Source organism: Polypterus senegalus, chromosome 5 (assembly GCF_016835505.1).
Source record: "Polypterus senegalus isolate Bchr_013 chromosome 5, ASM1683550v1, whole genome shotgun sequence".
Classification (NCBI taxonomy): Eukaryota; Metazoa; Chordata; class Cladistia; order Polypteriformes; family Polypteridae; genus Polypterus; species Polypterus senegalus.
In genome coordinates, this window is record NC_053158.1 from 9,376,745 (window position 1) to 9,389,883 (window position 13,139).

The 13,139-nt window shown below is 42.6% G+C and overlaps 1 protein-coding gene across 3 annotated transcripts in view; it reads left to right on the top strand.

Moving 5' to 3' along the window:
• LOC120530129 (b(0,+)-type amino acid transporter 1-like) overlaps positions 1–13,139 on the top strand; it is a 96,040-nt gene that overhangs the window by 67,751 nt on the left and 15,150 nt on the right. The window contains exon 1 of one of the 3 annotated variants that reach the window (XM_039754319.1): positions 9,426–10,148. The exons of the other annotated variants lie outside the window; for them this stretch is intronic. Within the exon in view, the coding sequence (XP_039610253.1) occupies positions 9,437–10,148 (712 nt within the window). The 5' untranslated portion in view covers positions 9,426–9,436. Of the gene's footprint in view, positions 1–9,425; positions 10,149–13,139 lie in introns of those variants that run through there. 3 annotated transcript variants of the gene reach the window in all.

A 13,139-nucleotide genomic window follows, 5' to 3' on the forward strand; every position in this document is an offset into this window, starting at 1 on the left:
GACACAGACACATGTGGGACACAAGTTTTATTTTTCTTCTTCTCTTGTGGGAAACACCTTCCTCATTCCCCACAAGTATAACGCATTCCCATCATAAGCACAGCACAATACCATACATCTTTTCTGTTTTTTCTTTCCTTCTCCTCCTTCACTCCTCGTGTCAAGTTTCATCGCTCCTCCTCCCGACTCTGGCTCCGAATGGTGGCTGCTGGCTCCTTTTATAATGCACCCAGAAGTGGTCCAGGTACTTGATTACTGTGTAGCAGAAGAACTACCCATAAAGGCTCAGCAGCTCCGGCTGCAGTACCCTATGGCGTCGCCTACGGATCTCAATAGGGATGCACCACACTCCAACTCCCATTCAGTCCTGTGGGAATCTGAGGCACTGCTGCAGCTCAAGGGGGTTGCCATCTAGCGTCCTGGGGGAGATAATGCTCTGGACACACTTGCTCCCCCGGTCCTCCCAGCGTGGAGGCGCCCCAGCAACACGCTACAATAGATAGATAGAGAGACTTGTAAGGCACTATATAATAGATAGATAGATAGATAGATGTGAAAGGCACTATATAACAGGCAGATAGATAGATAGATAGATAGAACTTCATTCGTCCCCAGGAAGACACTTGGCTTAAATGATCTGAAAGTACCCTGAGTGTTCCAACATCTTTGGCAGCCTCTTGTGTTTTTGCTGCCAATTTCACATTGTTAACATAACCATATGCTAATTTCAGCTTACTCTCTTCTATGTAATTAGACCATGTTAAACATTCTTACAGATATTTTTTTTATATTTTTTAGCATTACATTAAACTAGCAAGATTCCATATAAACACAATTATGGCTGAAATGTCTAATATTTAACTTGGCCGAGATAAAAGGATTGTCCACGCCTGAAATGTTTTAAACGTGACAAGCATAGGCTGCAGTAATAATGAAACCAATAAAATATTTTGCCACATCACCCGAAACGAAAATAAATAATGGCAGTATTTATTTTCGAAAGGCTGTTGGATATTGTGAAGGATGTAGTTTTATAGTTGGGACTATGATCGGCTCAGGCATATTCATCTCACCCACCGGGGTGATCAGATTCTCTCATCTCAATGTCGGCGTAGCTCTCTGTCTATGGGGGGCTTGTGGCCTGTTGTCTCTCATGGCTGCCCTTTGTTATGCAGAGCTGGGAGTCAGTATGCCTTCCTCGGGTGGATCATACTATTACAACAAAAGAGCGGTAGGACCCATTCCTGCGTTCATCTTCATGTGCACTCAGACGTTTTATAGAAGTCCAGCATCAGCCGCCGTGAAAGCTCTCACTTTGTCTGTATACGCCTTGCAGCCTTTTTATGGGGAATTTGGGGTGCCTGAAGTAACGAAGAAATTGCTTGCTGTGTCCGTCCTGCTGTTCCTCACCGTCGTCAACTGCTTTAACACCAAGTGGGCTGTCCTAGTGCAGAAGGTCTTTACCTTCTTAAAGATTTCAGCACTGAATGTCATCATTTTCGGTGGGATAATCCAACTCTGTAATGGGAAAACCGGCAGCCTGGCCAACGGCTTCTCTGGAGAACTCACTGATGCGTCTGATATTGCACAAGGAGTTTACCAAGGAATGTGGGCTTATTCTGGCTGGAGTGCAGTCAACACCATCGCAGGTAATCGTAATATTTTGAATCCCTTTTTTAATCCCATGACCGTCAGAGCAGAGGGTCAGCCATTGTACAGCCCTAACCCTAACCTAACCTTGGATTAATTTTCAATTTAATGGCCTTACTATATCTTTAATTTTACTATTAATAGTGCAGACTTGTATATGTCAACTTAAAGTAGGAATCAATTTCTGCTTGCTTGAATGCCAAGCAGTGTTACTATTTAATGTTGCCAGATAATTCCTATAGATTAAGATTCTACAATTAGCTTTTGACCTATCAGAATTCAGTTTGCAGACACACAGAACTCCATTTATGATTGAGAAATCTGAAGGATTTTTTTCCACTGATGTCTATGAACCTTACGGGTAGAGAGATCTGCAATTCTGTTTTCACAAATGAAAATGTGAATCTCACATTAGCCGAAATGATTGACATCATTCAGGTGTTTGAAGTAATAACTAAAATATGTCAAGTCCTGTCATTTTCTAACCTGCTGAATCTAGAACAGGGTCGCTGGGGTGGGGAGTACTTGAGTCTAACCCTGGGGACAAATCTTAGAGAGGGCACCAGAAGAAATATCTATACTAATAAAAGGCAAAGCCCTCACTCACTCATCACTAATTCTCCAGCTTCCCGTGTAGGTAGAAGGCTGAAATTTGGCAGGGTTATTCCTTACAGCTTACTTAAAAAGTTAAGCAGGTTTCATTTCGAAATTCTACACATAACGGTCATAACGGTCGACAATGTCCGCCATGTTGAACTTTCTTATTCATGGCCCCATCTTCACGAAATTTGGTAGGCGGCTTCCCTGCGCTAACCGAAACCGATGTACGTACTTATTTCGGTGGTATTACGCCACTGTCGGCCGCCATATTGAACTTTCCAACGTCACTAATTCTCCAACTTCCCGTATAGGTAGAAGGCTGAAATTTGGCAGGCTTATTCCTTACAGCTTACTTACAAAAGTTAAGCAGGTTTCATTTTGAAATTCTATACATAACGGTCATAACGGTCGATAACGGTGGACAATGTCCGCCATGTTGAACTTTCTTATTCATGGCCCCATCTTCACGAAATTTGGTAGGCGGCTTCCCTGCGCTAACCAAAACCAATGTACGTACTTATTTCGGTGGTATAACGCCAGTGTCAGCCACCATATTGAACTTTCCAAAGCCACTAATTCTCCAACTTCCCATGTAGGTAGAAGGATGAAATTTGGTACTTATTTCGGTGGTATGATGCCACTGTCGGCTGCCATATTGAACTTTTCAACGGTCTTTGTTACTTATGGGCCCATCTTCAAGAAATTTGGTACGCGGGTTCCCAACGCTAACTGAATCCTACCTACGTACATATATACGTCCATAGCCTGCAGCTCGGTCACCATGTGAGGCGGCGTTGGGTCCCCCATCTCAACGCCTCCCACTTTGTTGGCTGCCTGCCTATATAAGGCCGTCCGTCGCTCTGGTCTCTACATTCCCTTCCTTGCTTCGCCACGGGATTCACGTCTCCCTGCTGATAACTACAGCCTTTTTATTTAATCCATGGCTTCTCCGCTGTTTTATTGTTCATTTATTACGATTATAGTTATTGTGTATGTATTTTAGACTTACTTTACATTGTTCAGGTACCCATTTCCTTTATCATTCCAACCGTACCCCCATTAGCATGTCTATCGAGGTGATCACCATCGATCAAAGAACTGTCACTTACCGAGTGGTTTCCATGCCCGGAGATGGCATCTACCTTTTCCATTCTCTGTGTTACATATTGCACGGCCATTATCAGGCTCACTCTTGATATCTGGAGGAACATTGTGTCTTATGTATTGAATGACTGGGACAGGTTCAAGGTGTGGACTGATGACGGTACAGGAGATAATTAGACTACACAGGAGCACTAGAAGAGTGAAATGCTTAAGTCCTTCATCTATGCATCTGCATGTGAGTTGATGGTTGCCAGTGAATTGTTTGGTTGTCGCTTTCAAGTGTACTGAAATGGTCAAATATTTTACACCTTTTGACAACCGCCAGTGCCTCTTAAACATCTTAGATTGACAGGTGACTATTTCAGTAGTGGACACTTTGATGTTTATGAATGTTGAAACTCTCAAAAGCTGGATGTGAAGTTATCGATGAAACAGGTTTTATACTTACAACGCTTGACAGATGTCGAATGTCTCTTCAACACAAGTCCTACAGATACTGTCATAATTGAAACAAAGCATGAAACTCAAACTGATTATGACAGCAGCAATCCAAGCTGTGAGATTTGAGACAAGATTACTGTTCACATGGCCAACTGTACGTTGCATGCTCAAGAGTAAGCTCAGCGCACAGCTTGGTCAGATTACAACCGAAGGGCCGAACTCACAATGTGGCATACAAAGAGATCCTTAACAAATAATTATTGGTATATTTTCCCTCAGTTTAAAAAGGTTTAATTTTCTTCTTAATAAAAATTTTAAGGCAGTACTTCGCCGCTGCGAAGCGCGGGTATTTTGCTAGTTTAAAATAAGAAGAAAATGTAATTGAAGATATCTGTCACTCTAATTTTGCCATAGGACAGGGAGAGCTACTCACATCCATCATATTCTGTGCCCACATCTTCTTCTTCTTCCTCTTCATCTTTTCCCACCTGGTCATTCTTCTCCAAACCACTCGGTCCTCTCTAGTCCTTTTCCTTCAGATCTTCTTTTACTTCATCCATCCACCTCCACTTTGGTCTCCCTCACTTGCTCTTCTCATGGGGCCTCATGCATAATGCCGTGCATAGAATTCACACTAAAACATGGCGTACGGACAAAAGTGGAAACGTGCGTATGCAAAAAAAAAAAATCCAGACATGCAAATCTGTGCGAACGCCAACTTCCACGTTCTTCCACTCAATAAATCCTTGTCAGCGTGAAAAGTACTGCACGTGCATGCGCCTGCTGCCAGTCCCCAAACTCCACCCAGAATTATGCCTCTTTGAATATGCAAATCAATATAAATAGCCCTTAAGCTCAGCGTTCTGCGAAAAGACAATGGCAAAAGCACGAGGGGAAATAAAAGAATTTCAGCAAATACCGAATGGAGGCAAGGAAAAACGTACTATTTGTTGGTTTAAACAGTGGTATAAACAACAAAAGGAAGTTGATCGAGTGACATAGAGTGTCAGAGAAACTCAAAAGCTCAAGTTTACAAAGTCACACAGTGCTCAAAATAAAAATGAAGTTGTCAGTTATCATAATCGCTGTGAAATGTGAGTTGTAGCCCACCATCTGAGTGTCATATGAAAGCTTATTAGGGTACAGAGGAAACAAATAGGCATACAGTAGGAAAAAAGCATGAAATGTTAACTTTAATCTAAAAATTTCTACTTTAATCACGTAGTTTATTTTGTCATTAAAGTAGAATATCATAAACTTCATTTTAAAATCGTTTAATTTACTAGCTTCTCAAATACCACCGTATCTAAATTAGCACCTTAAATGCTTTGTTTTGTTTTTGTTCTTCTATGTGCTCTATGTGTGTGAATCACTACTTTCTTCTTAAACAGGCTTTCTCTTCCTCTGACAGGACACAGAATCCATTACATTCATGATATTACAGCTCTCTGAATAACTAAAATACTGAGATGTATACTTGATAGCATTTTCATGATGATAAGAATTAAACCATGTTATGAAATAATTTATTGTAGCAGTACTGTCTCTTTCAAACGTACTAACCCCAAATTCCTGTCCTTCCCTTTCTTTCTTCAAGTAACCAATCGCCACACAATCAGCTCTGTAATAGATGTTAAGCCGTCTGTAAGCTTAGAACGCCGATTCTTCCAAACTTTTAAGGAACATTGAAATATCTTCATAGTACATGTTTAAATATTCTATCCATCTATCCTTCCAGTGTCGAGCCAGCCCTTGCAATAATACAGCGTGAGGCAGGAACAATCCCTGAACGAGGCGCCAGCTCCTTGCTAGCACTGCGACACTGTGACCTCACGTGTTTAATTATTAAAAATATAGATTATTTAAATGATGTTAACATTTTATCTGTATAATGTAATAAACATATTTTGCTGCATATGACATTATCATCATATGTAAATGCTAGCTTTATAAAGTGGCTCAGGTTGTGCAATATTATAACTGTAGTGCAAGTTTACAGTGAGGTGATTGTACTTATAAGTACAAACAGTTCTACAAGGAGCACTTGATGGACTGATGTTATACTACATTTTTTTTTATGTCACTATATCTGGACAATACTGTTATGAGTTTTATTCACAAGTGCATGTTAAATTTGGCACACAGGGGCTCAGCAGTTAGAATTGCTAGCCGAGTATTGGATTAGATAGCCAAAGACAACTGGAGGCTTGTATAGTCAGCTTAAACACAGGATAAGGTATTTCTGTCCTCTGTCAGCACAAATCTTTTTCCTTATTGGGGGAATGAGAATCGGCATGTAAGCACTATGATATTTTTGTATTTTGTGGAGGAGGAATTCAGCCCTTGTTTGGAGACAGAGAAGACCAGCAAATGAAGCAAGACATTATAAAAGGCTTGGACAGCAGCCAGACCCTTGGAGGCGGTATCGACAAAGTTCGAACAAAAACCTCCCAGTGTGGTGATGAGAAAATGGCTGACTGTGTTGATCCAGATTTCCCACCTGGATTAAGTCTGTCCATGCGCCTCAACGTCTGTAACTGCGTTAACCGTCAGTACTTGTGAGCTAAAAGATATTTTTTCTCATGTGATTCTTGTACCGCCGTAATCACGATGGGAGGGATATCGCCGTTTCTGGTATATTATGATATTGTTTAATTATTTAATATGCCACAATTTTAAAAGAACACATTTCCAAGAGAGCTAATGCCTCTTCAAGAAACAACTGATTTAGTGCATTTAGAGTTCTTGGGATGAAACTGTTTCTGAACCGCAAGGTCCGTACAGGAAAGGCTCTGAAGCGTTTGCCGTGTGAGAGCAGTTCAAATAGACTGTGCATGGCTGAGGCAGCATGTGCTTGATACTGTATACCGATAATTCTCTTTCTGATCAGCTGCTGTGGAGCTGTGATTCCCCACTCAGATAAAGTGATATTAGAGTGGTGCAGTGAGAGTAATATGGAAAAAGATGGTCTGCTGTGGCAACCCCTAACAGGAGCAGCTGAAAGAAGAAGAAGAAGGTGCAGTGAGAGTAAGAATGCTAAAGCAGCTATGGTATTTGGAATAGTTTGGCCATTCTGTAGACCATTTTATTGTTACAGGTTAATTACAATCAGATGCCTAAAACTAATAAACAATATGCAGTTAATTTCAGTGTATATAATAAAGCCGCATCATGGATGTCGATCTAAAAAAGAAAGGGAAACCACACTGGAACAAAAGCACTGCTTCGATGCTGGGTGCTGCCAGTTTGCAAAACTGAGCAGAGAACTTGTGTATGCCAGGGATTGAGCTAGCGTGAAAATGTGCGTGGCTTTACGCCAAGTTTAGTTTTTATACATCACAATGTGAGCGTGGAAACGGGAGTATGCAACATTTTTTGGCGTACGCACCGTTTATACTTGAGGCCCCTGGACTTCCATTCCCATCATTCTTTTGCCCTATACATTCATTGTCTCTCCTCTTCACATTCCATACCATTTGAATTTACGTTCCTGTACTTTCTTAGATATCCCCCACTTTTATCGTTCTCATTGCTTCCTTTTTGGTAACTCCACACATCCATCTCCACCTTCTTCTTTCTAACTTTTTCTGAAAAGAACAAAAAATGGAAAGACAGCAAAACCGGATGAAATACCAACAGAACTGTGGAAGAGTTTAGGAAGCGAGGGAGTAGATATGATGTGGGATCTAATGAAGATGATCTATGAACAGGTGAGAATACCACAGGAGTGAAGGGAACAGTGGGATTCTGTCGATCTGTAAGGAGAAGGGCAATATTCAGGATTGAGGAAACTTTAGAAAGATAAAGCTGATGTCACACACAATGAAAATTTGGGAAATGTTATGGAGAGCAGGCTTAGGGATGAGACCATCATAGAGGAGGAACAGTTTGGTTTTATGCCAGGGAGAGGAACAACTGATGCAGTCTTTGTATTGAGGCAACTCATAGAGAAGCATCAAGTGAAACACAAAGGTTTGCATATGGAGTTTATTGATTTGGAGCCGGTGCCACATCAAGAGGTCTGGAGCTGCATGAGAGGACCAGAGAAGAGTGTAAGGATATGTATGAGGAAGTGAGGACTTGGGTTAAAAGCAGTGCTATGGTAACACACAAGATCCCATTTAAAGGAGGTCTGCACTGGGGGTCACATTGAAGGCCTTATCTCTTTGATCTGGTTGTGGATGTGTTGAGCCATGAGATAAAAGACCAATTTCCCTGGTGCAGGCTGATGACATTGTGTTGTGTAGCACCAGAAAAGAAGCAGCAGAGAGCAAGTTGGAAGAATGGAGAAGGGCTTTGAAAGATAGTGGACTGAAGACAAATGTGAATTAAAAGACAGCATATCTGAAGTTTAATGATGATCAGGATTCAGATATTAGTCTATAGTTATTGAGTTATTTGTTCATAACAAAAAGCACTTTGCATGGCGGGAGAAGAACACCTCATTCCAAGAAAAACACCTTCTACCTACTGTCAAATTTGGTGGAGGTCCCATCATGCTGTGGGGCTGTGTGGCTAGTTCAGGGATTGGTGCCCTTGTTAAAGTCGAGGGTCAGATGAATTCAACCCAATATCAACAAATTCTTCAGGATAATGTTCAAGAATCAGTCATAAAGTTGAAGTTACGCAGGGGTTGGATATTCCAACAAGACAATGACCCAAAACACAGCCACATGGGGGAATAAATACTCCCAGTTTGTCTCTTCCATTATGGCCTCCTGGTTGGGTATAAATCCTTCCTTTATATCAGCCAGGATGCCTGTCTCCTTCCTTCCTGGCACCTACATGGGTTATTGCTGTGCATGTACAGTAAGTACAATAACTGATAATAATTCACTACTCTTTCTTAAATCTTGAAACAATAAATACAAGTTAACGTGTTGTGAGTGTAATGTCTTTCCAGACGCGATTCTCCAATCAGAATGGAGAAAGATGGTGGTGGTTCTAGTTATGAAGGTGACAAGGTGAAAGGGGCCAGGAAGAACCGCAAGTGATGTTATATGCCCATTGATTTGTTGGTTTCCAGATCTGCAGAGGGAAGGAGAGGAGAAGTGTTCTAGGACAGTGTCATCTAGTGGCTTGGGGTGGAATTACAAGTCGACCTGCCCTGAAGTTGTCGACGCGATTTATTGGTTTCCAGATCTGCAGAGGGAAGGATAGGTGAGGGTGTTATAGGGCAGGCTAATGAAGTTTTTGCCATGCCCTGAAGTTGTCTCCTACGTGTGACAATAGATAATTAGGTATTTGTGAACTACACGCCCTTTAATCCCTTTTGATTTAAGGACCAGAGGTAATATTTCATTTGAAACTAAAATGCATTGAGTCATATGAAGTGAACCAGCTGGCTAGACAGACAGACAGACTGGCACAGGGGTGGCATAAGGCTTCTGTCCATGTCGACCTTTACAGATCGACTGTGGTGTGTGTGTGTGTGTTTCTGTGGGTTAATTTTATTCACTGAAATAAAACCACAGCAGGTACAGGCAGGACAGCAATATTGGATTCCCACCAAGTCAAATTTGCATTCTAGGTGAATGACAAGAGGACAAGAGGAAGAGGTAATATTTAACTCATTGCAGATAAAACTGTCCCCTACCTCTAACTTGTTTTTTCATCGAGGAGCTCTCGACTGCAAGTGAGAATGATGCAAGCTGAAAAGGACAACATTTTGAAGGACAAGGGAACAGGCGGGATTTATTTCCGGAAGGCTGTTGGATACTGGGAAGGATTTAGTTTTATAGTTGGAATTGTGATCGGCTCGGGGATTTTCATCGCACCCACCGGGGTGATCAGATTCTCTCATCTCAATGTCGGCGTGGCTCTCTGTATCTGGGGGGTTTGTGGCCTGCTGTCTCTCATGGCTGCCCTCTGTTATGCAGAACTGGGTGTCTCCCTGCCTTCTTCTGGAGGATCATACTACTACAACAAAAGAGCTTTGGGGTCCATCCCTGCCTTCATATATATGTGTGTTATTGTTTTTTTCCAAAGACCGGCTTCCTGCTCAGCCAAAGCCCTCACTTTGTCCGAGTACACCTTGCAGCCCTTTTATGGGGAATGTGAGGTGCCTGAGGTGGCTAAGAAATCGCTCGCGGTGGTCGTCCTGTTGTTCCTCACCATCATTAACTGCTTTAACACCAAGTGGGCTGTCTTAGTGCAGAAGGTCTTTACTTTCCTAAAGATTTTATCACTGAATGTCATCATCTTCGGTGGGATTAGCCAACTGTACAATGTAAAAACCAGCAGCCTGGCCAATGGCTTCTCTGGAAAAATTGCCAGTGCGTCTGACTTGGCACAAGCCATCTATCAAGGGATGTGGGCTTACTCCGGCTGGAGTGCGGTCAACACCATCGCAGGTAATGTAAAGGTGCAAATCAGTGATTTATTACGGAATGTTAATTAACACACTGCAGCATTCATTAACACGTTGCCAGTGAGCTCAGGGAGGTTTCCCAATGCTGGGATTTGCATTTATGTATTTGGCTGACACCTTTATACAGGGCGACTAACAACAGTTGAGACGGAGGGGCAAAGACCCATTTTTCCTTGATGTACCTCTCTGCTTCACAGTTTAAAATTACACATCAAACAATTCAGACATTGCGATTAAAGTGCACATTGCAGACCTTCATTTAAGGGGATTTACACACATTATGGTCAAACAACACTTTTTCTATATGGCCCCCCCATTTCAGGGCACCATAATGTTTGTGACAATTGACATCTCAGGTGTTTGTGATTCCTCAGGAGGGTTGCGCGGCTTCTTAAGATACCTCGGCTTGCTTCTACCGTTTGGAGTCTGTAGTTGCCATTGTTCAATGTGAGGACAAGAGCTGTGACAATGAAAGTGAAAGAAGCCGTCATGAGGCTTAAAAACATGAATAAAACCATTGGAGACATGAGTAAAACCTTAGGATGACCAAAATCAACTGTCTGGAATATCTCTCTATTATAAAAAGAAATCCTGGAAAGCAAAAGCAAGGCGACCATACGTGATCTTCTCGGGAGTTCTCAAAAGACATTTAAAAGACCCGTGAGAGAAAAGAGACTTGCCAGTGAGCGTCACGTGGGGACTGTAAGCATGAGACTTGGTGCCAAGAGACTGTGCCAGGGCCGTCTCGCGGGGACATGGAATATGAGATTCTTGCAAGACATACCCTACTTACAAAAGATATCATATAAGCGCAAATCCATCAAAAAACAGTCAGTCGTGTAAAAGCACATAGTTCACACAGATCATGTGCTCTCAACACGTATAAAGCGTATAAGGACAATACGGAGAATAGACACCCAAAGGCGTTGGAGAGAAAAAAAGGCAGATGAGAGATTATGAAAGCATCCATCCATCCATCCATTTTCTAACCCGCTGAATCCGACTACAGGGTCACAGGGGTCTGCTGGAGCCAATCCCAGCCAACACAGGGCACAAGGCAGGAACCAATCCCGGGCAGGGTGCCAACCCACCGCGGGACACACACAAACACACCAAGCACACACTAGGGCCAATTTTAGAATCGCCAATCCACCTAAGCTGCATGTCTTTGGATTGTGTGAGGAATCCGGAGCAGACACGGGGAGAACATGCAAACTCCACGCAGGGAGGACCCGGGAAGCGAACCCGGGTCTCCTAACTGCGAGGCAGCAGCGCTACCACTGTGCCACCATGCCGCCCATTATGAAAGCAGTAAAATTCAAAACTATTGCAGCGTCCCAGCCAGGTTGTGGCCTTTTTGGTTTTAAGTGACTGTTCGGTCCGATTGAAGGAGGGCGGAGTACAGCAATGAAGACTGATAGCGGGGTATTGATTGATGTGGTAAGGGTGGGCGAGACACGGGGGATGAGTGATTAGAGAAGGTGCTAGAAAGTTGTTTTTGGGGTTAGGAAGTCAGCGATTGTTCAAGTAAAACATTTGTGACACTTTATCATGTCAGTCGCTACAGTATCAAAGAAAACATAGAAAAGATCGCATTACCGCAAAACAAACGGTGATTAATCATCAGGACCAGGTGTAATTGAGAAATATAGAGCAGGACAAATCAAGGTCAGAAATAAGAGGCAAAGAGTAGACAACAAATTCTTTTCGCATTCGCATCATCCAATGCACAAACCGTGGATTTACATTATGGGGTCGCTGAATCCCCCAGTCATGAAGAAGAAAGAACACACTGGTGAGCTCAGTAATCACAAAGGGACTGGCAGGCCAACGAAGACCTCTACTGCTGATGACAGAAGAATCCTCACTATGGTCAAGAAAAAGCCCCCAACAGCTGTCCGACAGATCATACACAGTCTTGAGGGGGCCGATGTGTGTGTGTCAGAGACGACTATCAGCAGAAGACTTCATGAACAGAAACGCAGACGCCACACTGCAAGATGTAAACCACAAAAACAAGATGGCCAGATTACAGTTTGTGAAAAAGGGCTTCAAACAGCCTGCAGAATTCTGGGAAAAGGACTTGTGGACAGACGAGACAAAGATGAACCTGATCAGAGTGAGGGCGAGAGCAAAGTGTGGGGACCGAAAGGAAGTGCCGGAGGTCCAAAGCAGACCACCTCATCTGTTAAACATGTCGGTGCTGGGGGCATGTATGGCTGGCACAGGTCCTGGTACACTTCTCATCATTGATGATGGAACTGCTTACGGCAGTGGCACAATGAATTCTGAGGTATGTAGAAACATCTAATTTGCTCAAGGTCCAGTAAATGTCTCCAAACCCATTGGACGGTGATTTATCCTACAACAAGATAATGAGCCAAATACACTGTCTCAAGGCTCAAGTGGCCAAGCCAGTTACTCGATTTAAATCCAAGTGAACAAGCCTTCCATGTGCTGAAGAGAAAACCTAAGGGGGCAAGCCCTCCGAAACAAGCAGGATCTGAAGATAGAGGCATTAGAGGCTTGGCAGAGCTTCACCAGAGATGACCCTCAGCACCTGCTGATGTCTGTGAATCACTGACTTCACACAGTCATTACATGGAAGGGAAATGCGACAAAGTCCTAAATATGATGCCTTTAATAGACCTGCCATTGCTGTGTCCAAATATTATGGAGCCCTGAAATAGATAGATAGATAGATAGATAGATAGATAGATAGATAGATAGATAGATAGATAGATAGATAGATAGATAGATAGATAGATAGATAGATAGATAGATGATACTTTACTTTATTAATCCCAAGGGGAAATAGGGGGACAATGTAGGAAAAGTGTTGTGTGACCGAAATGAGTGCAAATACCCTTAAATGAAAGTCTGCAATGCACACTTTAATCATAAGATTGAACTGTTTGTAATTTTAAACTGGAGAGCAGAGGGGGAAATGAAGGAATAAACATGTCTTTGTCCC